This window comes from Vipera ursinii, assembly GCF_947247035.1.
Source record: "Vipera ursinii genome assembly, chromosome: 12".
NCBI classification, from domain to species: domain Eukaryota; kingdom Metazoa; phylum Chordata; class Lepidosauria; order Squamata; family Viperidae; genus Vipera; species Vipera ursinii.
The window spans coordinates 18,738,379-18,764,191 of NC_139525.1; the positions used below are offsets into that span (position 1 = coordinate 18,738,379).

Here is a 25,813-nt window from a genome sequence, read left to right on the forward strand (position 1 = left end):
TGAGGTGCTTTGGTTCAAAAATTATTGCATTGCTATATTGCACTGTTCACCCAAATAAAAATTTTGGGAACGAGAATTTTAGTAATATATAGACTGTTCATTCTTTCATATATTTTTGTTGCCTGCAGATAGGATTTAGCCTGGCACAGATGCCGATCAGAACGAGGCACCAGGGGTGATCCAAGGAACTTTTATTGAAGTAAAAGGGAGTCAACAATACACAAATACAGACTTTAAACAGTTATGATAAAAAGTTAACTTTCTGCCTCGGCAATACCTTTGACTAACTTCCCTAATTCCAAGACCTTCATTTTGGAGAATGGTTAAAGCTGACAAGAAATTTTATTCTTAACTTTATTTTAATAGAGGCCTATTTTACCAAGCTTGCTAATGGAGTCTCGAACGCGGCCGCCCTCCGGCCCTCAGCCGGGACGCGCCTCTTCCTCCCGCCGGCATCCGCCGCAGCCCCTCCCGCGGGGCCGCTGCTCTCCAATCACCTCGGCCCAGATCGCCCTCTTGTCATTCGTTGCAGAGCGCCTCCTGGACCCCTCCCCGCCGAAAGGTGAAAGGTCGGGCCTTAGCGGAACAGGAAAGGCCGTGGACCAATGGCAGGCGGCGGAATACCGGCTTGACCAATCGGAAGCTGGCCCGACTCCCCGTCTGACCAATGGGAGCCGGGCTGCCGGCGTCGGCCGTCTCTCCGGCCGAGCGAAGAGAGTCTCGCGGCCATGGCGGCGCCGCGGCTGCTGCTCCTGCGGGCCTTGGCGCTGGGCGGGCTGGTGCTGCTGGTCGGCTGGGGCGGCTCCGGAGCAGAGGGGCAGAAGAAAAAAGAGGTGAGCGGCGCGGCAGCCGCGGATGAGAGCGGTCGAGGGTAACCCCGAGGTCATCCAGCCGCGCCACCTGAGCAACGGGACCGTGCCTGGGGAGAGGGGTCCGCTGAGCATGCGCAAAGAGCCTGAGCCAAGGCCCGCAGGCTGAGGCGCGGAGGGAGGGGCTCTGCTGGAGGGGCCGCGAGGAAGCCCGGCGCCCCTTCCCGGCCTTGGCGGCCCTCGCGCTGCTTCCCTCCGCCTGGCCGGGGGCAACGCTGCGCGGGAAGAAGCGCTTCAGACGTCCGAGCAGCTCGCCGGGAAGCGGGCTCGACCCTCCCGGCGCCTCCGCCTCGGGCTTCATCGCCGCCTCGTCTGAAGGCGTTGGCGGCCTGGGCCGGGCCTTTCAGGGCAGCCCGACGTTCGGCAGGGAAAGCTTCCCAGCGCAGTCTGGACGCCGCTCGAAGCTTCTCGCTGGCCCGCGGCATGGGCTTCCGAGGAGCGCCGCGTCGGTCCCCCCGTCGGGGTTCCTTTGCCCGTGAGAAGGGCTCCCCGCCTTGCGCTTGCCGAGCAGGCCGGAGTTGACTTTTGGCAACGCTGGTGCTGATCGCCGCCTCGGAGGGGGGTTGCTGGGGCGGGGGGAAGAAGAGGATGGAGCCCTGGGCGTGGCTAGGCAATATGTGTTCTGTCTTAATTATTTTTATAAATAATACTCCTTCACCTATTTTCCCCACAACCACAACCCTGCAAGGTGGGTTGGGCTGAGAGAGAGGGACTATTCCAAAGTCACCCAGCTGGTTTTTCATACCTGAGGCAGGACGATAACTCGCAGCCCCTCAGTTTCTTGCCTCTGTTTATTCTTTCTAATTTGCAGACCTGGTTTTTCATAGAGGGTTAAAAATAATGAATATTCATGTATTGTTGGGCTTCTTTCAATCTTGCCAAGGATGTGAATTTGCTTGCAGATGAACTTGAGAATGAAAAGGAAAAAAGGGTGGAAATTGTGGAAAATCTTGTGAAGAGAGAATCATGTAATCCTGCAGTATTCCAGATTTAACACATCATGGTAAATTAGTGGGAGCTGGCACTGCGCATGATAACCCCTGATGTGTATTTAAGTGAAATAAATTAACATTTAAGCTGTGACCATAGGGGGCTGAAAAATGGCATGCATTTCACATTGCAGAATTTCTTTCTTACCCAGATGGTGCTTTCAGAAAAAGTAAGCCAATTGATGGAATGGACTAGCAAAAGATCAGTTATTCGACTGAATGGGGACAAATTTCGACGTCTCATAAAGGCACCACCAAGAAACTACTCTGTGATAATAATGTTCACTGCTCTTCAGCCTCACAGACAATGCATTGTGTGCAAGTAAGAATTTTAATTTAGAAATTCACAATATTACCAGAAGAGTATACTAATTAATGCATTTTAAGAATTTTTATGCTGGGATTATGCTTGTTAGATGATGATTAAATAGCCATTTGTGAAGTGGTAATTTAGAAATATTCCTCTTAAAATGAGCTTGTGTATGGGGATGAATATTATGCTGAACCTGCTATAATTGCAGGTTATGAACAGCATTTCTTTGAACAATTTGTATAAAGTTCCTAAATTCCCCAAAGCAAATGATTTTAGAAACTACTGTTTAGTTCATCTTTAACTGATCAGTTGGTGAAAACTGACACTTCAACTGATTTGGACAGAAAAAAAACATGTCCCTTACAAACTTCCTAATCTTTGGAGAGGATCCAGTAATTGTTAAAGATAGCACGTTAGAAGAGTCGCTGGTCTGCTATTAAGAACATAGAGTATCAGAGATAATCAACCAACAGAGATTGAAGACAACTTAAGGCAGTTCTTGACTTACAACCACATATGGGATCAGAAATTTCATCATCAATCATTGCCATTATAAGTCAAGGCACCACACAACCAGTCTCAGGTTTGCAATCATTTATGTGATGGTCTTTAAGTGAGCCACTCTGGTTGTTAAATAAAGCACATGGTTGTAAGTGCCAGCCCATTTTATTCAATGGGCATTTTTTCCAAAAAATCCAAAAAATGTTGCAAAATGCAGTCACATGACTGCGAGACATAGGTCTGGTGTCAAACTCGCAATATCACATGATGTATCGTGATGTATCGCAACTGTTTTCCCATTGCTGGCAATGGGGCGGGCGCGGTTTTGGCATGATGCCTGCGGGCTGGCAGTATGAACCCTGCTGTAAGTGGACCTAAATGTGATCCAGTTGTTAAGCCCTGAAGCACAATCACATGACTGTGAGGATGGAGTGACTGTCATAACTTTGAGCACTGATAGTAAGTAATCTTCATGTCTAAGTTTGGTCATTAAGGGACCATTGCTCTTACAACACTGGTTGTAAGTTGAGAGCTACATGCACATGTATACCTCCGATCATTGCCAAAGAGCTGTTCTGCAAATCTCAGGAGTGCAGACTGGGGCTCCTCGTATCTCTTGGTTCAGAAAGACACAGAATACTTTTGACATACAGGGTACTTAGACTATGATGGTGTGAATGTCAGTCAAGCAAGCAGAGTATTATTCTGTTTCAACCTCATCCAACTTTTAAAGGAGAAAGGAAGTTGTAGTTTACAGTCTGTAAATTGATATACCGTGCTTTCCTGAAAATAAGGCCTATCCCAAAAATAAGCCCTAGCCTGATTTTTTTAGGGTGGGCCTAATATAAGCTGTACCCCAAAACAAGCCTGGGGGGGGTGGGCATGGCCAGCACAAGCAGCGGTGAGCATGCGGGGGCCAAGGGTGTCCAGCAGGAGCTGCAGCCTGCCAGCCCCTTGGAGCAGTGCAGGTAAACCCAGTGTGGAAGCAGAGGCGTGGGGGAAGTAGATGATCCAGACATGCCGCACACTGTTTTTATCCAGAGGGAGATGGGATCTTTGTCTGTTTGCAAACGGGGCAGTTGGAAACCGAGGGATTCGCTCCCTTTCCAACCGCCCCACTTGCAAACAGACAAAGCTTCCAGTCTCTGTCATTTTTCCATTCAGGCAAAAAGTGTTTGGGCGCCTATAGGGCGCTTGGGGCAGCTCCACCCCCTCTCCCACCTGCCTCTCCTTGTGGTGACTGTGGCGGGCTACGTGGCCTCTTTTTCACAAGCAGCCACTGAAGGGCGCCAGCGGCCATGTGGGTTTCTGCTGGGTGAGGAAGTTGTTGCCGCCACCGTGAGGAGAGGCAGGTGTCTGGGGAAAAAAATAAGACATCCCCCGAAAGTAAGACTTAGTGCCTCTTTTGGAGGCAAAAAAATAAGGGTAGGTCTTATTTTGGGGGAAACACGGTAGCAGTTCTGGGTGGAATTATGAGGGAGCAGATGTAGCATGTATCGGGTGGTTTGGCAATCAAGATTACTATGACTGGATATGTTGACTTTACACTAAACTGGGAAGCAAAGGCACAGATATTCAGGAGCCATTGCTGACCTTGATATGAACATATAGAATGCAGTAACAATTCTTTCCACACCATTCTGAAATTAAATTCTAGCTTCTCAGGCCCGAAGCACATTTGTCCTCCTGTGTGTGTGAGTCGAAGTATATTCACAGATCTGGCACGGGCTTGAGGAATCCAACATAAGGAGCTGCAAGAGCTTTAGTTTTAGTGAAGTTTCATCAAACAGCAATGTACCACCTTTATAGAATCTTATAGAATTGGCCTTGAGTATTTTGGCAGTCACATTTCAAACTGCAATCAGGTCTACGATAGAGACAGTGGTGGGGGGAAAAACTAAATTTGATTAAATTTATTTTTAAATTAAATATAAATTTGAGCTAAATAAGTACAGTTAGATGAATTTCTGTACATTTCCTTATGTGAATTCAGTGGCAAAGATTGGAAGGGCTCTTGGTGCTAATCTAAAGCTTTGGGGTATCCAAATAAGGCTAGCAACACACTTTCTGACAATTGCTAATGCGGGTGCAACGTTCGTAGCACTGATACCAGGGTACATGACTGGGCTTACTTTCATGAAATCTTATCTTTTTTCATTAATGCTTTCTTTAATTTGTGACAGGCAAGCTGATGAGGAGTACCAGATTCTGGCAAACTCCTGGCGATTCTCAAGTGCATTTACCAACAGGATCTTTTTTGCCATGGTGGATTTCGACGAAGGTGCTGATGTATTTCAGATGGTGAGTGTCTGGTGACTTAAAGTACTGAGCTTATAGGAATGGCTTATAGGGGTTTTTGTATGACAAATACTGCTTTTATTTTTTAAAAAAATCTTAAGATATTTAGAAAACAATCCAAATTATTTTTATTCAAAAATAAGTCCCTAAATATTATTTCTCTTCATTAAAAATATTTTGCATTGTCCAAAGGCCAATAGAGGTAAAGAGTAAGATTGTAAGAAGGTGAGCTGCAGGTTGCTTGTCTTGATTAGTGTTTCTCAACCTTAGCAACTTTAAAATGTTCCCAGACTTCCCCAGCCAGCATCTTAAAAGTTGCCAAGGTGGAGAAGCTCTACAGCTTTCTTTTGAAGAGCTGAAGAAAAGAGTTCTGCAGTAGACACATTGTGCCAAGGTGGAGAATCGCTGGTCTAGAGTAGCTGGAAGGTGGGAACTCCAGTGGACAAAAGGCTTTTCCCATACTTGTACAGGTACTCCTTAAGTTACAACCAAAATTGTTGGGATGAGAATTTTGGTTGCTAAGCAAGGCAATTGTTAAGTGAGTCGTGCCCAATTTTTTAACCTTTTTTTGCTGCAGTTAAGCAAATATGTAATTGTTACGTGAGTCTGGCTTCCCCCATTGACTTTGCTTGTCTGAAGCATGTTGTGAAGGTCTCAAAAATAAAATAAAATAAATCACATGATTTTTGATGCTGCAACTGCTTGCTAAGCACCCAAATTTTGATCACGTGACCACAGGTTGCTGCAATGGTCATAAGCATGAAGACCTGTCATGTCAGTTGTAACTTTGAATAGTCACTAAGTGAATGGTTTAAATCAGGGATGTCAAACTCGCAACATCGCGTGACGTGTTGTGATGTATCGCGACTTTTTTTCCATTGCCAGCAATGGGGTGGATGCGGTTTCAGCATGACGCATCTGGCCTGTGGCCCGGCAGTTTGACACCCCTGGTTTAAATTTGACTACTTGTATAGCCTAATGGCAGAGGAACTGATATCAATTATATATTAACTAAATATTGCTCCCATAAACTGAGAATCTGGGTTTTTCTGACAGCATGGATTTAAACTTTGGCGCTATAGACTAAGTTTTCAATTACATATTTTTGTATATTTTACTTAAAAATAAAGCTCAACATGAATTCTGCTCCAACCTTCATTAATTTCCCACCAAAAGGGAAGCCAAAAAGAGGAGACACTTATGAGCTGCAAGTACGAGGTTTTGCTGCTGAACAGCTTGCCCGCTGGGTGGCTGATAGAACAGATGTCAATGTAAGTAAAAACCAGATTTTGCCTCTGATGTGATGCTTTTAACTCTGACTACCCAAAGAGATGGTCTCTTATCCTGTTGTTGCTTTGGGGAGCCACTGCTGAACTCCTGGGCATCTCCTTTAACTTCAGAGAGTAGGACTGCTATGCAGAGAGACTGAAAAGTCAGTTTAGTTGGTCGAAAATAGAACCAACTTCCTTCTTATCTGCTGGATTCAGTACAATACCACAAGCTAAAACTAAGCAAAACACATTATGTCTTAGAATATTGGGACCACAGTTTGGACAATATTATAAACCACAATTTGTGTTCATGTGTCTTATTGTAACTTATTCAGTAAAACTTGTTTAATAAAACCATGGTCTAACTCAGGGGTTCCCAACCAGGGGTGCTTGCACCCCCTGGGGGTGTGAGACGATATTCCAGCAGGTACGAAAACTTGTCTTTTCAAAATTATAGTGTATATGCATAATTTGTTGCCGTTATTTCGAACTTTTGAATGGGGTGCGAGAATATATCAGAAGCATTCTAGGGGTGCAGGGTATAGAAAAGGTTGGGAGCCGCTGGTCTAACTGGACCCATATAGTTTGCATGAACCAATTGAAAACATGAAAACAATATTTTTTAATTCCCAAAGTGGAAAGGACAGTGGTTGAAGGGTGAGATATTTAAAAAAAACATCTCTAGTTATCAGATGTGCTCAGCTGCCAAAGCCATCATGGCAATGCTTTATAAAAATAGGCTTTTTATTACGGGTTTAGTATTTGTCTTACAACTTAGGAGTGTACTAGGGTGTGCAGTGATGCAATTCAGTGCTCGTCCCACTGATTTATAATTGGACCTCTTTAGAATGAACATTTTTTGTAAAATAGCTTGGATATATTTCAATAATCAAATTATTTATTGTAATAGTAATTAAAATATGAAAGTGGCTTGAATATCTAACTTTAGAAGTTAACCAGCATTTTTCTCCATGGATCATTTCTAATACTTTAAAATTTTTATTACCTTTCTCAGTATAATTTTTTCTTCGCTGGAAAATTGATCTGGAGACCTGCTTTGTAAAGATTCTCCATCATCACATTAGAGGAGTGAAATAAGTGGCAACTATTTTTATTGTAGAAATTATAGTATTTATTACTTATTTTAATTATTTCTGTTCTGCCTCTCAAAAGATACAAAGACACATATTAATAAACAAGGCACAACATAATCTTTGTTTTAAAACGTGTGGATCATATGGTGGATCAGTCATCCCGTGTAGTACTTTGCCAAGGCCCCCCATGTCAAAGAATTTGATGTGCTCACTTTCCATAAATCATGTAAACATTTTAGAAGCCTTGTGGGAGACATCTAATTAGGTAGCATTGTAGTGACCCAAATGCTGAAAAGTTACATTCCATTGATGACAGTGAAGTAACTCTCAGGGCAAGTAGATTCGAGATGACAATTGCAACCTGCCTTTGTCACAGATCCGAGTGATAAGACCACCAAACTATGCTGGACCCTTGATGTTGGGGCTGCTGCTGGCTGTCATTGGTGGCCTCGTCTATTTAAGAAGAAGCAACCTAGAATTTCTCTATAACAAGACAGGCTGGGCTTTTGCTGCTTTGGTAAGCAATCTGACATTTAAAAAGATCTATTTTGATTTCTTGATCTGCTCAATCACACAGGCCCACAACATGAACTAAGAAGTTGCATTGTGCATTCTTTTTCCCTTTTTTTAAAGCGAGAAGTTGACATATATAGGAAAGAAAGTTTCTGTATTCCTATTTGGGAGGTTTTTAATGCAGGAAACAGGAAACAGGCAGATCTGAAACCAACATTTTAGACTATTTTAGTTCCTTTGAGAATAAATTTATTGTTGATAGGATATAAATTATACCTGATTAAATTATACTGTTGTGTAATTAACATGTGAATCGTTTGTAAATGCCCATTTTGAGGTTTATCTTAAAAATACTCATTTGAAATAACAAAGTGTGAAAAAAGCCCCATTTGTTAGTTGATATATAGCCATGTAAGGGACGCGGTGGCTCAGTGGGTTAGGACGCTGAGCCTGTCGATCGGAAGGTTGGCATTTTGGCAGGTCGAATCCCGAGTGCCGCGTAACAGTGTGAGCGCCTGTTACTCGTCCCAGCTTCTGCCAACCTAGCAGTTCGAAAGCATGTAAAAATGACAGTAGAAAAATAGGGACCACTCTGGTGGGAAGGTAACAGCGTTCTGTGCGCCTTTGGTGTCTAGTCATGCCGGCCACATGACCACGGAGACGTCCTCAGACAAGCGCTGGCTCTTTGGCTTGGAAATGGAGATGAGCACCGGCCCCTAGAGTTGGAAACGACTAGCACGCCTCTGCGGGGGAACCTTTACCTTTATATAGCCATGTTCCTTTAGTAGGTTTGTTGGTGGCACACACAGCAGCTGATTTACTCTCTTGTTTTTAGTGCTTTGTTCTGGCTATGACATCAGGGCAGATGTGGAATCACATTAGAGGGCCACCATACGCTCATAAGAATCCTCACACAGGTCAAATGGTGAGTTAATTTTTCCTTGAAACTGGAGCTCATTTTCCTTGGCTCCAGGCCCTCATCTGCTGGGAAATTTCCACATTCAGTGGCCAGTGGGGGTGGGGGGGGTAATGCTGCTGAGAGCATTAATTGCCAGAACTTGCCATCACATTGTTCTGAGCTCAACTTTACTTCTAAAGAACTGGTCTGGGGGGATTTTCTGTTCACAGGCAAATGCAGGTTTGGAGCTTTGTCCCATTGAAGTAATTTCACGTTTTGATCTCTTATTTTCTAGAACTACATCCATGGGAGCAGTCAAGCACAATTCGTTGCTGAAACACATATTGTTTTACTGTTTAGTATCCTTGATGATAAACAGAATATGCAAAAGTACAATCAGAAATAGTGTTTCTCAGCCTTATGCTGCTGTGTGATGATTTTACAATTTAGAAAACGGCATACATTGGGCTGAGGGGGAATGTGCTGCAAATTTAGTCATGCTCCCTTAGCACGTCATTAATTAATTGCATAAAGACTGCGGGGGCCCCTTGCAGTCCGAATGGCAATACTTTTAATTGGTAGCACCCCATTGGGCAGTTGAATGCAGTCTTCCATTCATCTCCTTCCTTAATCCTAATACTGTAATATGCTTCCCTCAGATCTAGTTTAGTAAAAAAATCCTTTCGATAGGTGGGATAGCATATCCTTCATTAGGGGTAGAGGGTACAGATTACATTCACTAATTGTGTTCAGAATTCTATAATCTACACACAAACGGAAAGAACCATCTTTCTTCTCCCTGAACAGGACTGGGGCTGCCACTTTGGGTTTGGCAGGCTCGATGAACCCTCTTTCTAAATTTTTCTTTATGAATCTTTCCATTTCTGCCATTTCCCTTGTGCTCATGGCATACATCCTGGGTTTTGGGAGTTTTGCCCCAGGTTTGAATTCTGTGGTGCAGTCTGTGGGGTGGTGGGGGGGAAGCTCATCTGCCTGCTCTTCACTGAAGACCTCAGCAAGGTCCCTGTATTCCTCCGGTATCTCTGGTAACCCCTTCTCTTTCCCCACTGCTGCTGTCTCCTCCCTTCGGGTTGGGGGGGTGCTTTGGGGGGTTACGTTTTCCTGCTCCCCTTTTGGGAAGTTGAGTTCTGCTGTCCTCCAGTTTATCTCAGGGTTCCATTTCTTCAGCCATTCCAGTCCTAAAATCATTGGGCATTCCATGCCTGGGGCCACTATAAACGTTATGTCTTCCTCATGAGTCCCCAGGGACAGGTAAATTGGTAAGGTGGCTAGGGTAGCTGGTTCCCCCCCCCATTGATCCATCTAATTGACTAAAGGAGATTGGTTGTTTTAGTCTCACTGGGATGCCCAATCTCTCCACCAGCGTTGGGCTGATGAGGCAGTGGATGCAGCCAGAGTCTATCAGAGCTTTTATTTCGAAGGCTAGAGGAAGCTAATATAGTCAGTGTCTTAAGTATAGGTGGAAGGGGTCCACTTACCAATGGTTCTCCCTCTGAGCTGTCTTCTGAGGTGTAGGCCGGAGTCCAATCCCAGTTCCTGGCAGGAATTGTGGACTCTACAGCCCCTGTCCCTTTCATGGAACATTCTTTTAGGTTGCCTTGGGGTTTCCCTAGTTTCTTGGAGGGTGATGCCTCTGTTTTACGCTGGGGGGGGGGGTTGAGCGGCATTCTGCGGCGCGGTGACCCTCTCTCCCGCATTTGAAACAGCCTGTTGATTTTTTAGCTGTGGGCGGTGGGTTCTCCCTCTCACGTGTTTGCTCGGTTGGCGGGCGGCCCCATGGTTTCCCCCGACAGTGTCTCTTCAGTAGGTCTATCTCCCCCTCCTCTTCCAGGACATACCAGTCGTCGAGATGGTGTGGGTCTCCCCGAGGCAGGCAAGCATCATACAGATCGTAGTTTAGCCCGTTTTTGAAATGGCTAAGGAGGATGTCTTCTGGCCAGTTCAGTTTGCTGGCAATGGCTCAGAATTCTTGGGTGTATTCAGCCACCGGCCGTCTGCCCTGCCTGACTGTTTTGATTCTCTCCCGGGCTTTACGATCAGCCAAGGGATCTTCGAAACGCCGCCTCAAGGATGCCATGAACTGGTTGAAATCGTTGAGTTCTGGGGCATTGGAGTCATGTAGGTTCATCACCCAGTCTGCAGCCGGTCCGTCCAGGGCGGATTGCACAATTCGGATGTGGGTTTTTTCACTGGGGATGTCCCGTCTGTATTCTTCTATAAAGCTAAAGACTTGGATTAAGAAAAACACCAATCGTGATGGCTCCCCCTTGAAATTTGTTTCCAGGGGCGGGAGTCTTTGACTGGAGCGTTGTCTGCGCCACGGACGGTCTCTCTCCTCCTCCTGCTCCCCGTCTGTGGTTCTGGGGGGGGGGTACTGCTGAGGCAGCAACTCCCGTTCTGTTGGACGGCCCCGGGGTTTCAGGTGCTGGATCCCCTCCGTTACCTCTCCAGTTGCAGCCCCAGGCGCTGCTCGGTTGCATTTTTCAGCTCTCTCCTCCCTTAGTGAGCTCAGGGTTGCTTTCATCAGATCAATAGCTTTTTCCAGGATCTGCTCCTCCTCACTAGCGTGCAGGGAGCTCTCCATCTCTTGCCTCCATTCCGGTTGGTGGTCGCTCCGCCTCAGGGTCACTTCACCCGATGCCTTTTCCCACTCATTTTTCCTTCCAATGCCCATCGACCACCGGGGTTTTCGGTTGTGTTGCTCCACCGCTTCTTCCCCAGGGAAATATGCCGCTTCAGCTTCCCATCGTCTCTGGGATTCCATTCGGGGGAAGACTCCCTCTCCGTGGGGCTTCCCTCCTCTCTTGCTTCGTCACCAGACATAGTATTTATTGCAAAGTCCCCCGGTAAGGTTTCTCCCTTCCAGGTTGACTTTCAGTGCAAGTCCTGTCTACTGTCAGGACCCACCCCAAACCACGTCTTAGGAAAACAAAAACTCTTGGAGTCAGTTCTTGTCCAAAAGGAATTTTTCTAGGACATGCTTGGTTGTGGAAATACAAGACAGGACTTAGTATTGTTTTACAAATTGAAACTCTATAAAGGGATCCCGGTTCAACCCCCCTTCCCTCAACCCCATTTGGCCAGCCCCCATTATTTTACTTCGGTGTCATCCCTTTCCTGGGGAAAAAGGAACTTTGAATCTTTATGGTTATTGCCTTCTTCCTCTACAGAATAAACGAAGACACAGTCCAGATGCCTTCTTCTCTAACCCTCCCTTTTGTTCCCCCAGTTCGAAAGGTTCCCTTGGTCTTTGAAATAACCTTCCTCAGGAGATGGCAGAATCCATGGGGGGGGATAATGTTTTAAACATACATTTATGAATGTGATATAAATGGATTCTGACAGTCATGCCAATCTGGGCAGGAGATCACTGGGATGAATCTACAGACCCCTCACCTCCTGAACACTCTTTCAGGATGCCACTAAACACGAGGGCAGTTACTTCCCCTTGTGCCATCCCTCTCCTCAACACCTAACTCCCACCACACTATTGGGGGCAATAAGCTGACTTTGTAATAATGCCGCTTGGGGGCCCCCAAGCCCTAATAAGCAGGCATATACACAGAATGAAGCCGCCCTGAGTTTTCAGAGAAGGGCGGAATATAAATAGGATTATAAACACCCATGTAGTTTATAATATAATATAATACTTTGTAGTATTATTATTATTATCCATATCTTATCCCCTTCTTTTTTCTTTAATTCCATTTATATCCCGCCCTTCTCTGAAGACTCAGGGCGGCTTACAAGCTTAGCAGTAGCCTTCATTCTATGTATATGCCTGCTTATTAGGGCTTTCACACACACCCCAAGCGGCATTATTACAAAGTCAGCTTAATTGCCCCCAACAATCTGGGTCCTCATTTTACCTACCTCGGAAGGATGGAAGGCTGAGTCAACCTTGAGCCTGGTGGGATGCGAACCTGCACTAATTGCAGGCAGCTGGTGTTACTTAAGGAGGCATTAGCCCACTGCTCCACCAAGGCTCTTATTGGTATTATTGTGATGATGATGAATCTGTCACTTTGTAAGTACACAGAGGGCTTCTGCACTGGAGACAAATTCCTAGTGTTTCTAATCACACTTGGCCAAATAAAATATTCTATTCTACTTTATCTGTAGGAGCAGGTAAGAGATAAACACATTTGTATGAAGCTGGCTTATTTTGTTGTAATTGTAACTGGTCTCAATGTTGTAAATGCAACATTGCTATCTTGAGTTACTGCTTGCTGACTGCCTTGAAGATACAGTGGTGTAAAAAACATATTTTCAAGTAAGCCTTGCATTTACAACCATTGCAGTATCTCCTTGTCATGGGGTCTCCATTTGCATACTTCATAGCTGGCTTCTGACAATCTGAGTTAATGGAGAAGGTGGAAATAATGTGATGCCTTACTTAATAATTGTGATTCACTTAACAAGAAATGAGGCTATGAGCCCATTGCAGCCACATGATTTTCCACTTAGCAACTATGGTATTTAGTGATTGAGCAGCCAGCCCCAGTTATAGTCACTAAGTGAGAAATAGCTGTAAACATATCCCTGCACCCTAGTTGGAATTGTCATTCTGTGTGATGTTCAAATGACACACTAAACTATGGGCAGATGTTTTGTTAACCATTCCTGTAGTTAGTGTAGAAATCTGATTTTTTTGCAATAATTATGTAAGATGGGAACTCTCAATTTCTCTCAAAGATTAAAGGCTTTGTTCTGTTCTTGGCTATAGCCTTAACCTGCCTTCTCACAGATGCAGGTGTCACTCTGGGGATTGTGCTTCTTTACGAAGCCGCTACATCTGACTTGGAAGTGGGGAAGAGAAAAAGTAAGTATCAAAACAGACAGCAAAACGCTTTCATTGGATTACGTGGTTAGATGCATGTGGGGAAGAGAGGGTTTAAACAGTTGCACAGCATTTCTTAGGATAAATCCAGTATAAAATATGTTTGCCACCCCTTTTAATTAAAGGGTTTAGGACTCTTTTTAGTGTTCCTGAAAGTTTTTCTCTCAGACTTGCCTTCCTGGAGCATTGCTGAAGAAAGCAGTGGCAGTCGTTAGAAAGGACTTTGGGCTGCTGGAGCTGCTCCCTCCGGTGGGGTCCACAGGAAGTTGCTTGTTGTGTAAATGAAATCAAGGCAGTGGCTGTCTTCACATTTTGCAAAACAGCCCCTCCCCTTTCCAGGGCTTTGCTGCCCCGTTCTTTACATTTCAAGCTCCCGATGAACCAGTCTTCTCTGCTCTTCCGTAGTAATGTGCGTGGCTGGCATTGGCCTCGTGGTGCTGTTCTTCAGCTGGCTCCTCTCAATATTTAGATCCAAGTACCACGGCTACCCATACAGGTATGTGTGTTTTCTATCTTAAATTACTCTGCTCCAAGAAATGGATTCTTAACAGAATGATGACAGGCACCAGCCAACTTCCTAATATGTGGCACACCCAATATGGGCATAGTTTGGATTGTCCTAACTTCTTGATAGATAGAGAACCCCACTCACCGAAAAGCCACGTTGTACTTCCCGCTCTGCTTTCTATTATCTGGCAGATTTTCATTTGGTATATTTTTATCCTTTAAAGTAATGCTTGACATTTACATAGGGAATGCTGCAAAATACATTTGTTTTCGGTTGGTGTCATTAGGACTAGGAAGGAATCACTTTTTATTAGATAATGATCTAGGTGCATTCATATATATATATATATGTGTTTGTGTGTGTGTGTTTGTATGTGTGTGTCTGTTTGTATTTCTTTTCAGCTTTCTGATGAATTAAGAATGTTGCTGTGTTGCAATTCGCCAAAGTGGAGCGCTGGCATCCAAGATCCAGATCGTGCTACCTCTCCTTGAAATGAACGAAATCGTTGCACACCTAACCAAAGATACCTGGTGCCTTGGCAAGACAAACTGTTTGCCTTAAATGTCAGGATGCATATTACAGCCCGTTACTCTTTCCCGTTCATCTGAGGCCAAGGGATTGAAAGCAAGGGACCCTTAATTCTCAGGCCACCGTTCCAAAAGCTTCACTCAGTCCATCTCCTGCACCTTATGCCTTGCATGTGTGTACAAGAATGCTCTGTTTGTAGCTCTGCACACTGCAAGACCTTCAAAAGTGGCTTATCTGGGTTGGTGGGCTTTTTCAGACAAGGATGCCATTTTTCCAGCACCTGCAGGGATTTTATTTTTCAGCAAGATTTCTTACTGGGGAGAACTCTTGCAAGATCTAGGCATGCTGTCCCTTGATACAGGAAGAGAGTCAGATTTTGGTGTTTTGGTTCTGTGCGGTAGGTGATTTGCTTTCTCCTGAAGAGTAGAGCCAACAGATAAACACTGAGGGGGGAACCTCCTAAACACTTGTTTAATAAAGTGGCTTCCTTGGGACTTTTCTTTGAAGAGAAATGAGGAATGATGCAATGTGTAAGGCCGTTTCTATTGCTATTTACTCGGTCTCCTGTTTCTGTACAGAACTTCCTAGAATTATATGCTGCCCTTTCATCATATGTGGACAGTTTTGAGATCTGCACCATCATGTAGATTTAGTTTTGCAATTAAGTTCTATTATTGTGCTGATCTTTTATCAAACACAGCTATCTGCTCAGCTTTGATAATGGACATTATTTGTGGTGAATAGGACTATATCCAGCCCTCCACTATGTACCCAAAATACACCACTGGCATTCTTAAAATTCTTTCCATAATTGAGCAATTGGGAGGATGAACACAGAAACAGAATCTCTTCTTCATCTCTTGTGTCGGTGCTTTGTATGTAATCCTGGCATTTGTACCAAAATCAAAGGGTGATCTCATTGAAAAAGTAACTGATGGGGAGGGGACCCACTTAAATTGAAACATTTCCCATTCTGAATCCTGATGAGATATTAGACATGGTAACCTGTCTACCAATAGTATGGAGACATACTATTCAATGGACTTTTTTTTACTTCCAAAGGCCTTTTGGAGAGGAAAGAAAGAATCCCAAAATAAGTAGAGACAGTGATCGCTGGTTTTCTTCAGGTGAGAGAGAGTCGTGTGCCATTTGAATAATTCTCCCTTTTTCTCTGTGTCCTGGCTGGTTAGGCCCAGACTCTCTGTAGGAAGAGGGTTTGGTAGCATTGGTTTATTTTGGGCAGGTTGTAATAAGGGCTGTGGAAGATCAACAAAAACATATTTCTTCAAGTAGCTACTATTGTAACTCAGTTGTTTAGTTTTCACTTACGCAGGTTTCCTATATTCAGTTACTTTCCAAGTGCCTTAACACCATTAGACAATTTTTCAGTATTTGATTCCAACAATGTTTGAAAAATACCTTTTTATACAATTGAGAGCATCCAACCTGTAGCATGGATATTGAAATGACTATTATGGATATTTGTCAGCTTTCAATAAACACTTTCTTAGCCTGAATCAACATTTTTTTGAGAACTTGACTACGTCTGGAAAACCTCACTACACCAAGATGTTCTCCTGCACATTGTTCCCCCCTTCATTGTGGTGAGGAGGCAGCTGAACACCTGCCTTTCAGTCAGCTTCCATATTGGCACTACTGAGATTCCTTTCGTTTAGATGAGGGGATTGCAACCGGGCCACGGAAATGGCTGGCCAGCTTACGCACAGGCATCCTCACTTGCGCGAGCAGAGGGGGAGCGTGCCCCATTTGCATGACCGGCCACTCGCCAGAACTATTCCCCCCCCCTTTCCCCTTCGCCAGTCTGCAAAGCCAGAAACGGGGAACTCTTGATTTAGATGCTTTTAATTACAAAATTGGCGCATTGTGTCAAGCCTTAATTTCCAAGAATATTTACAATTATTTGCGGAAGGTGTTCTTCAGAAAAACAATAAAAAAATAGATTGTATGTCAGTTGACACAGGATCTTTTTTTAAATATAGATTGGTCTATTTGTTGAACTGGCTGAATTCTACATAATGATTTATTAATAAATTTCATTTTCTGCATAGTTGTTTGCAGATGCGAGTACAACAATATTTAAAACAACCCAGCAACGAAAGCAGTGCTAAAATGTGGAACTGTCACTTAGAAATCCCATTCAAAACTGAAGGATGCTTCTTAATTTGGTTTCTTTGGAGACCACTTCTGCTATTAGGTTCCACAATTGGTGTCTCGCTCAAGGCGTGTCTCCTCTGAATTCTAGTTATTTTCCTTATATTTTTAAATTTAGATTTTATTTTATTACTTTATAAATAACTCAAAGCGGTGGATACGTCCTCCTATTTTCCCCACAACTCTGTGGACTGGGCTGAGCTGAGAGGGGTGACCAGCCGAAGGTCACCCAGCAAACTTTCATGCCTAAGGCGAGACTAGCAATCATTTTCTGGTGATTGGGCCAAACTCAGCCAGCTTTTGTGCCTAAGGCAGGACTGGAACTCAATCTCCTGGTTTTTAGGCCGTCTCCTTCATCACTACATTAAATTGGGCTGCAAGTTGAGCTCTGCATGCTCAAGCCACTACTTGCTTGGCCCAATTCCAAATAAGACCATGGCTCGATAGTGGGCCGCGGCCTGGGGGTTGAAGACCACTGTTCTAAGGAACCAGAGAACGCATGGCATGGGCAATCTTGCACAATATGTTTAATAGTTTGCACATAAACGTCACAATCACAAGGGGAATCCCCACTGACACAGGGCCAAGGCACTTCTTCCAGTATCACACCTAATCCTGTTCAACCTAAGGAAGATAAGTCAAAACCAGGTGGTTTGGTAGAGTGCTAATGGTGAGGCCACAATCTTGGACCATTGCTCTCTCCAGGGGTTCTTGGGGTTCAGCTGAGTAGGGGTTAAGGGAATGGCTGTTTTCCAGGCTGGGCTTACACGGGATTTCAATCTTGTGATGGGCTGCACATTGTCCTGGTGGACAGGGAGGGCCCTGTTCAGCATCCTTGACCATAGCTGAACGAGAGCTTCTTGTCTTCTAATGCAGGGCAGTACTGGTAAGTACTGGTAACCAGTGCAAAGGAGTGGGATGCAATGTAACAGATGATACGCGTTGTCCGGTGGAGTTGGACATCAATCCTTTGGTGTGGGTGCTGGCACAATATTCAGCTGTGAAATAAGCCAAAGCCAAGGCTGTTGTTCATAGGTGTTAGCATCAACACCCTGGGATGTTCCAGCCGGTCTGTGCAGTAAATTGTTACAGCTTTTCAATTTTGCAGATTTTTTTCCCAGGAGTTGCCAGAAGGTTAATCATCTATCCAGTGTTATCCCCAGGTACTTCAGAGAGCTTTTGGTTCTGAAACTTCACTGAAGGCTGGTAATTTGTATATCTATTGCTGAGGTGGAATGTGGCTACATGGCTACCTGTTTTCATTAGGTTTGGTTGGAGGTGCCATTTTTTGAAGTAAATTTAAAAGGAGGCAAGCCAACGTTTTACTGGTCCGCAGTTCTTCAGTATTCTGAGTCAAATCTGCAGCTCTACTGTTTTGTTAAGAATCCAGCCCCCTCTGCACTTCTGGTGTAAATGGGCATGAGTATAAAGCAGTGGTCCCCAACCTTTCTGGTTCCACGGACTGGCAGCAATGGTGGGAGGGGGGCAGTGATGATTGTGCATGCGCAACCTAGATCCCACGTATGCACAAATTAAGCTTTGTGCGCTTGTCTGCCACTTGTGCAGCCTAGTTCCCAACAGGCAATGGACCGGTACTGGTCCATGGATCGGTGGTTGGGGACCTCCGGTATAAAGCATGTGGTGGAAGATCATGCTTAGAATAGAATGGATAGAATAGAATAGAATAGAGCTGTAAGGGACCTTGGAGGTCTTCTAGTCCAGCCCCCTGCTCAAGCAGAAGGACCTATACCAGGGGTCAAACTCGCCACGTCATGTGACGTGTCGCGACTCTTGCATTGCTGGCAATGGGGTGGGGGTGGCTTTGGTATGATGAAGCCGGCCCATGGGCCAGCAGTTTGCCACCCCTGACCTATACCATTTCAGACAAGTGACTTCAATAGCTAAAGTTCAGATCTAATTTGTCTGGAGAATTTCTTATATCTTGTCCTTGAAGTAGAGACGAGATGATTAGCTATGGATTCCATGCTAAAGGTAGAATTTTTTTCTCAACAGTAATGTTAAATGTAAAAAACTATAAAGTCATACAATGTGTTTTAAAATAAGAGAGAAAAACAGCGTTAAGCTCTGTGGCAAACTAGGTGTGCAACACACAATCAGTCTGTTGCGGTGGAACGTCAAAAGAGTCCCCGCTGCCTGCCTTGAACGAGGCAGAAACAGCATTTTGCATTTGGTCGAACGGCAGGAGAGACTTGGGGCCTGGTAATCCGACCTCCGTTTCAATGACGTCATACGGCGTGACAACAGTCGACGACAGCCGCCATAGTAGCCAATCGGAAGCTGTAGAGAGGAGCGATGACGCCAACCGCCCTAGCAACAGCACCGGCGCGACTTGCCCAATCGAAAAAAAGATGCCAGCCCCCGAGAGCCAATCGCGGGACGCGGAGCGATAGAGGGAAGGCGGGGGAGAGGAGGCGCCTTCCCTCCTCGCCGACAAGATGGCGGCAATGGCGACTGTGGTGGGGTTCGTGGTACCAACGGCTTTGTTTCCTCTTAGCGCTTGAAGCTGGCCGCCCCCGGCCCGGGAGCGAGGAACAGCGACGGAGACATGACCACGGAGCCCGCGAGGTAGGCGGCGGGAGCGGCAGCCGGCTCCGCGTGCCTTCTCGTGAGGCAGTTCAGCCGGGTGAGGGGCGGAGAAAGGCGGGGGGGGCGGCGGCGGGAAAAACCCCGATGCCGGTATTCTCGCCGCACGCCTATCTAGAAGCGGTAGCCTCCTTCTCGCCGGCTGTTACGCGAACACCGTGTTGCGGATTATCCGACGGTGCTAGGTAGGGTTGGGGGACGGGACAGGCCCTCCCCCTCGCGCTTCCCGCCTACGCGCATGCGCAGTGGGGGCGGGACAGGGCTGTCTGCTCCTGGGCGCCCCCGTGCGGGCACCCGCACTTGCCCTCCGCACTTGGGGGCGTGGTCTTCGCCACCTTTTTTTCCGGCCTCGCGCGGTGGCTCCGGCGGGCTTGGTCGTGGCAGCCCGGCGTGACCGAGAAGTATGGGCCGCTGCACAGGTGCGTAGTTACCTGCCCATCTTTGGACACATGGAAGGAGCTTTTCGCAGTCCTGTGGCCGGTTTGTTTGTGGCGATCTTGCCCCGTGAGCCTTGTCCTTGGCGGCGATGGTGGAAATCGGGATGGACTTCTGATCATAATCCTGGCATTTAATGGCTTCTAGCGGAGACATCCGGTATATAGATGGGGATTGCTGGGACCTTAAATAAAGGATGGAATCACCCCCGACGCTTGGTAGTAACTCTTTTTGGGTTCGTCCTGTGTGTATACACAGTCAGTTTTATTTGTGGCTTAGTCTGTTCTGTAGATCCATCACGGGGGTTAAAACTGAGACAATTATGGTTTGGTTGAAAATTAGACCAGTGTCTGTCAACCTTGGCAGCTTCAAGATGTGTGAACTACAACTCCCAGAATTCTGTGGATTGAAGTCTGCACATCTTCAAGTTTCCGAGTCTGAGAAACAGCGGATTAGATTGCTGTGAGAACATAGCCTTTGTTTTGACACAGGGTTCAATTAAATGTCTGTGTTTCTTAACAGCAGGGATTGTTTTTTGCTTCTTCAACAACAGAATTCACACTTTCTTAAAACATATATTGTTGATTCAGGATGTATGAAATCTCCACTTGTGGTTTGTAGATCATAGTTTATGATTTCCATGAACCATTTGTGTTTATATAAGTAATCATGATTAAGCAAACCATGGATGAAATATTATTGCTCCTCTTTAATCACTTTACCTCTTGTTCTAAATTTGAATATCATATTTTAATTTGCCTTTTTCCGCAAGCCAAGTTGGTGAGTTCTTATTTTATACTGTCAACAGTTTTCCTTGTCTACTACCCTTATACAAAAAGGATTTATTTTGTATTCTGATAACCCTATAGAATATTTCTTCAAATATTTCATTTGGTAATCATACATTTGACAAATGATCCTTGAATAGGAGAACCTCATGGTAATGGGCAGAACCACTGATTTAAAATTTATGAAGGAAAAACTTCAAAAAGAGAATATTGCCAAATGTGATTCGTGTGTGAATTGTGAATAGTCATAGTCCTTCAGTCATTTATTTCAATCAGTGAAATATGTAGTCTATATTAACTGTATTCTTACTCTCTTGGAGGAATAAGACACTTGCCTTGTCTCCATTTTCATTTATGAAACAGTTCAATAGTGCTTTGTATTAGTACTCTGAAAAAGTTTGAAGAAAATGCAAATGATTTCTAATTTTTTACACTTTATGTTCTTGCATTGATTTTTCCCTGCCCTTCAATGGTCATTACAGATTACTAAATGGTTTAATAATTGCCCTTTCAAGTTTCTAGTTGTCTTTCATCAGAATTCTTTTTACTGAACAGTGCAAGCAAGACTTCAGGTAATTAAAAATTAAGGTAGTAAGCATTATCCAAAAGAAGGAATATGTACAAATTGCTTGAGGGATTAAGGAGCTGTGAAAGGTCCTTAGTTCCTGAATGTTTTGGTTAACAATAAGACAGTTTTAAAAATTCATAAAGTTGGAAGCTGACATTTTGTTCAAGTAACCCAATCTTTCACTTAGCGCAGGAATCCTAATTAGAGCATCCTTAATGGATGCCTATCCATCCTTCATCTGAACACATCCACTTCCTTCATCTGAACACATCCAGCAAAGGGACCTTGCTACTTCACTGCTCAATTCTTTTTAGGAAGCATGCACTAAAATTCAAATACTTTCCTCTATCTTGAGAAAAATATTCTCTGACTTGTGGAATATGTCACTTTTCTGACTCATATCACTTTAGGTACTTGAAAAATGGTGAGATGTGTGCCTTCAGGTTTTTCCCCCCAAGGGCAAACATAATTTATTCAATCATTTCTCATGGCAGATTTCAATCCCTGAACTGCACTAATTTTTCTGAATATATATTAAATTGTAGTTCCAAAAACTGGACATTGTATTTGTGATGGGATCTGATCAAGATGGAATTTAATAGAACATTTTTCTATTGATTTGAAAGCTATAAGCTATAAGCTGACTTTGTAATAATGCCGCTTGGGGGGGGGCGAAAGCCCTAATAAGTAGGCATATACATAGAATGAAGGCTACTGCTAAGCTTGTAAGCCGCCCTGAGTCTTCGGAGAAGGGCGGGATATAAATGGAATTAAAATAAATAAATAAATAAATAAATAATCATGTTAATGCAACCTAAAACTGCATTTACCCTTTTAGTATCCATGTTGCACTGCTGATTCATATTTAGCGTGGACAACTTCAAATTTTTTTTCCAGATATACTATCACCAAGCTTTGTTTTCTCCACTTTATATCATTGCATTTTGTATGTTGGTAAGAACTTTGCATTTGACTGTTAAACTTCATTTTGTTTTCTGTCCTTCTGTGTTATTAAAATAATTTGAATAGTATTTCTATTTTGTAAAATGCTGTTTCACCCAGTTTTGTGTCATGTAAAAATCCTCCATCTGGATTATTACTGAAAATGTTGAACAGTGCTAGACATAGGAGGTTCTGGACTTTGTGGCATCTGACTTAATATCTTCTTCAAATTTGATATCATTTGATATCATTTTTACCTCTTGGTGTACAACATTATTTTTACTGAGAAAGTTGCCTAATGAAAAAGACTTGTTCTTGACAAATACATTCTGATTTCTACTAATCATTTGTGTTGGGTTTTTAAAATATTTTATTAATTTTCTAATTTTACAATCATGAGTACTTAACAATGTGTTGTCTGGGTCCATTGGTAATTCAATGGTACATATTAACTTTCTCAGTCTAGTTCCAATACTATACCGTCCAGTGCTTCCTTGGTCCTCTCTTCTTCCAGTGGTATGCATTTTTCCACACTGGGCAAATACAATTCTTGTTATTGTTACAATTGAATATAGACATCTTCAACACATTTTTCTGGTATTATACATAATATCGATAGTGTCAGTTTATAATATCTTTTCTAGCCAGAACATATCTCAATTGTATTTGCATTTAAAATCCATTTGTTCAATCAATATTCTGTTTTTCCCGCTTTTTCAAAATTTTAATTTCCTATCAATGTTCAAAATATCTTTATCACTTACAATTTTCTCATAATGAATTACCGTATATTTGAGTAACTAAAAGCTTCCCTTATTCAAACCCATTTAAAATTTTCGTACTTCCCATCTCATAAGTATAATATTCTAGTTACAAATAATACTTTTATTTCTAAACATTTACCTATTTTCTTAACCATAATCAAACATCTGCTTAATAGTATAATATTCCATCTAATTCAGGGCTTTTCAACCTTTTCACCCATTGTATCACTTTTAGGATATGGCAACATCTGAGTACCACCAGTCCGCCTAGCAAGGTGTCAAAAACCTGACCAAGAAAAAGGAAAAAAGGGATGAAGTACAGGTAGTCCTTGACTTACAACAGTTCGCTTAGTGACTGTTTGAAGTTACAATGGCACTGAAAAAAGTGCCCCCCAAGCCACAGCCGAGCAAGACACCTGCCTGCCCACCTGGCGGCCCTCTTCCTCCTGTTCGAAGTTTTCATTGTTGTGAGCATTTCTGCTGAGGATTGGCAGTGGGGGTGGGGTGGGGGGTGTTTGGTTTTTATACCTCCCCCCCCATCTGCTGGGTGGTTGCAGCAGGTTTTGGTCACTTCGCATGACCCTGGGACACTGTGACCGTCATAAACAGAATCAGTTGCCAAGCATCTAAATGTAAATCACAAGACCCTGGAGATGCTGCAACATTCCAGCTGATCAGCGCTTCTTCTGGACTCAGCAGAAGCGGCAGGACCAGCGCTGAGCTCCAGCTGGAGCCTGGTGCTAATCCTGGCGCTTCCACTCAGCCCTGACAGCCCTGCAGCTCGAGCCATCTCTTGCTTAGGCTTCTGTGGTGCTGCCACCGGTTCAGCCCATTCCCCTCCCCCACTGCCATTTTTCTAGGATGATTGCGTAGCACCTGCTAGGTGCCAATGTACCACAGGTGGTACCCGTACCACTGGTTGAAAAGCCCTGCTCTAGGGTATCTGGATTAATGCTAATTTGGCTTGTTTTCCTATAATAGAAAATGGAAATAGACTTTATCTTTTGAAAATAATATAGCTCCTTGTATCCCAGTCTTATTGTATATTAATGAAAAACTTCTGTCATTTGTTCATGGGAGCATGTTTTAAAAATGTTAAAACTTTAATTTCAGATGGTGTGCTGAAGGTGGAAACTTAATTTGCTGTGACTTTTGCCATAACGCATTCTTCAAAAAATGTATATTGTGCAATTTAGGCTGAAAGGAGCTGTCAACCATAATGGATGAAAATAATGCCTACAAATCACTATTTTTATCATTTGCTCTAAATTTTTCAAAGTATCAATATTAAATTGCATAGTTTGCTATGCCCTAAAAATTCAGAACTTTTCTGACAAGATTATTGTCATCTTACACGAATATGGAACTTTGCAAAATAGTGAAATGGTTCCTTATTTATAATATTAGTATAAAGTTTTAGAAACAATATGTTCAGGTGACATGTTCAGAAGTTAAGTAGCCTGATTAATGAGAATATACAAGTTATTGTTTTTTCTGTGAGCCTATGTAGTTATTTAAATACGGAATCAGGCTTGTTAAAGGTTATGTGTAAAAGTATACACTACTATGCGATACACTAGTACAGGGGTGTCAAACTCGCAACATCACGTGTCGTGTTGCTACGTATCGCGACACTTTTTCCACTGCCGGCAATGGGGTGGGCGTGGTTCCGGCATGACGCATCCAGCCTGTGGGCCGTCAGTTTGATGCCCCTGCACTAGTACATAGGTAGTCCTCAACATAAGACCACAATTGAGTCCAAAATTTGATCTCGATCTTATGACCATTTTTGTGATGGTCACTAAGTGCAAGCCTATTTTATCAATGGATATTTTTTGTTGGAAAAAGGCAAAAAATGTCACAAAGCGCAATCACACAACTGCAGGATGTTATTACAATTGGTAATAAATGCAAGCTGCCAAAATACAATAAGATGATTGCAAGGGTGGTGCAGCAGGTAGTGTAGTTGTAACTAATTTGTTCTGTGGTTGTCATAACTTTAAATGGTTCTTAAGCAACCAGCTGTAAGTCAAGGACAACCTGTAGATTATCCCTGGTCAAATATTCCAACTTTATATTCCTTCTTTGCACAGTCTTAACCTTTAAATCATTCTTGTGGCATTGTAAGAGTTGACATTGTATCACTTTCTAACATTTAAAAAGAATCTTTTCAAAAGCTTTCACCAGCCTACTTTGTAAATCTCATAAAAAGGCATCATCCAGAATTTCTTGTTAAAGCTCTGTTCCACGTCCAAGTCCTCTTTTTTTCTTTTGTATTCCTATTTTAGTAATTATTTGTTTAGCAATGGAAATTTTGCACTTAATTATGGTCATAAGTCAAGGATACCTGTATTATAACTCTTCATAATTCAGTACTTTCTCCTAAAACTTAGAAAGTGTAAAACATTGTGAAAGCATGTGTTTTAACGAAGCATTATCTTTATTACTCCAACAAAATACTGTTTTTTGAGAATCCTTTTTTATACAAACATAATAGAGTTCTATGAATTCTAAATTATTTTTGTTGCATTAGTCGTAATTTGAGATCCATTGATACTTTGCTATATAAGTTAAGACATTTGCCCATTATCTAGGCCAGACCTGGCCATTTTATTGTGCTCAGGCCATATCCAGCCCTTCAGTTGTTCCTGTGTGGCCTGTGGCATTTTGGATGTCAGTTTTGGGGTGGGGGTAGAACAGTGGTTTTGGGAGGCGGGGTGATGGGGGTCACAACATATGGCTCCTTAGGAAAATTTAATTGCTCACACTTGGTCTAGGCCAGGGATAGGCAACCCTGGCTCTTTTATGACTCGCGGACTTCAACGTGGCTGGCTCAGGAATTCTGGGAGTTGAAGTCCACGAGTCATAAAAGAGCCAAGGTTGCCTACCCCTGGTCT

The 25,813-nt window shown here is 43.5% G+C and overlaps 2 protein-coding genes across 4 annotated transcripts in view; both read left to right on the forward strand.

Annotated features, from left to right (window-relative positions):
- The first annotated feature begins 652 nt into the window (after nt 1-652).
- Nucleotides 653-16,160, forward strand: MAGT1 (magnesium transporter 1). The gene is made up of 10 exons (XM_083371957.1): nt 653-833; nt 2,011-2,180; nt 4,856-4,973; nt 6,101-6,241; nt 7,712-7,852; nt 8,684-8,773; nt 9,042-9,105; nt 13,515-13,589; nt 14,013-14,103; nt 14,517-16,160. Exons 1-10 carry the CDS (start codon nt 729-731, stop codon nt 14,530-14,532), a joined length of 1,011 nt encoding a protein of 336 aa, XP_083228083.1. The 5' UTR covers nt 653-728; the 3' UTR covers nt 14,533-16,160.
- A 3,102-nt stretch (nt 16,161-19,262) lies between these two features.
- Nucleotides 19,263-25,813, forward strand: part of ATRX (ATRX chromatin remodeler) — a 119,753-nt gene continuing 113,202 nt past the window's right edge. For 2 of the 3 annotated variants that reach the window (XM_083372296.1, XM_083372298.1), the window contains exon 1: nt 19,976-20,013. In XM_083372296.1, coding sequence (XP_083228422.1) covers nt 19,991-20,013 — 23 coding nt within the window. In that variant the 5' untranslated portion in view covers nt 19,976-19,990. Of the gene's footprint in view, nt 19,402-19,975; nt 20,014-25,813 lie in introns of those variants that run through there. The other variant, XM_083372297.1, reaches the window with a different exon arrangement.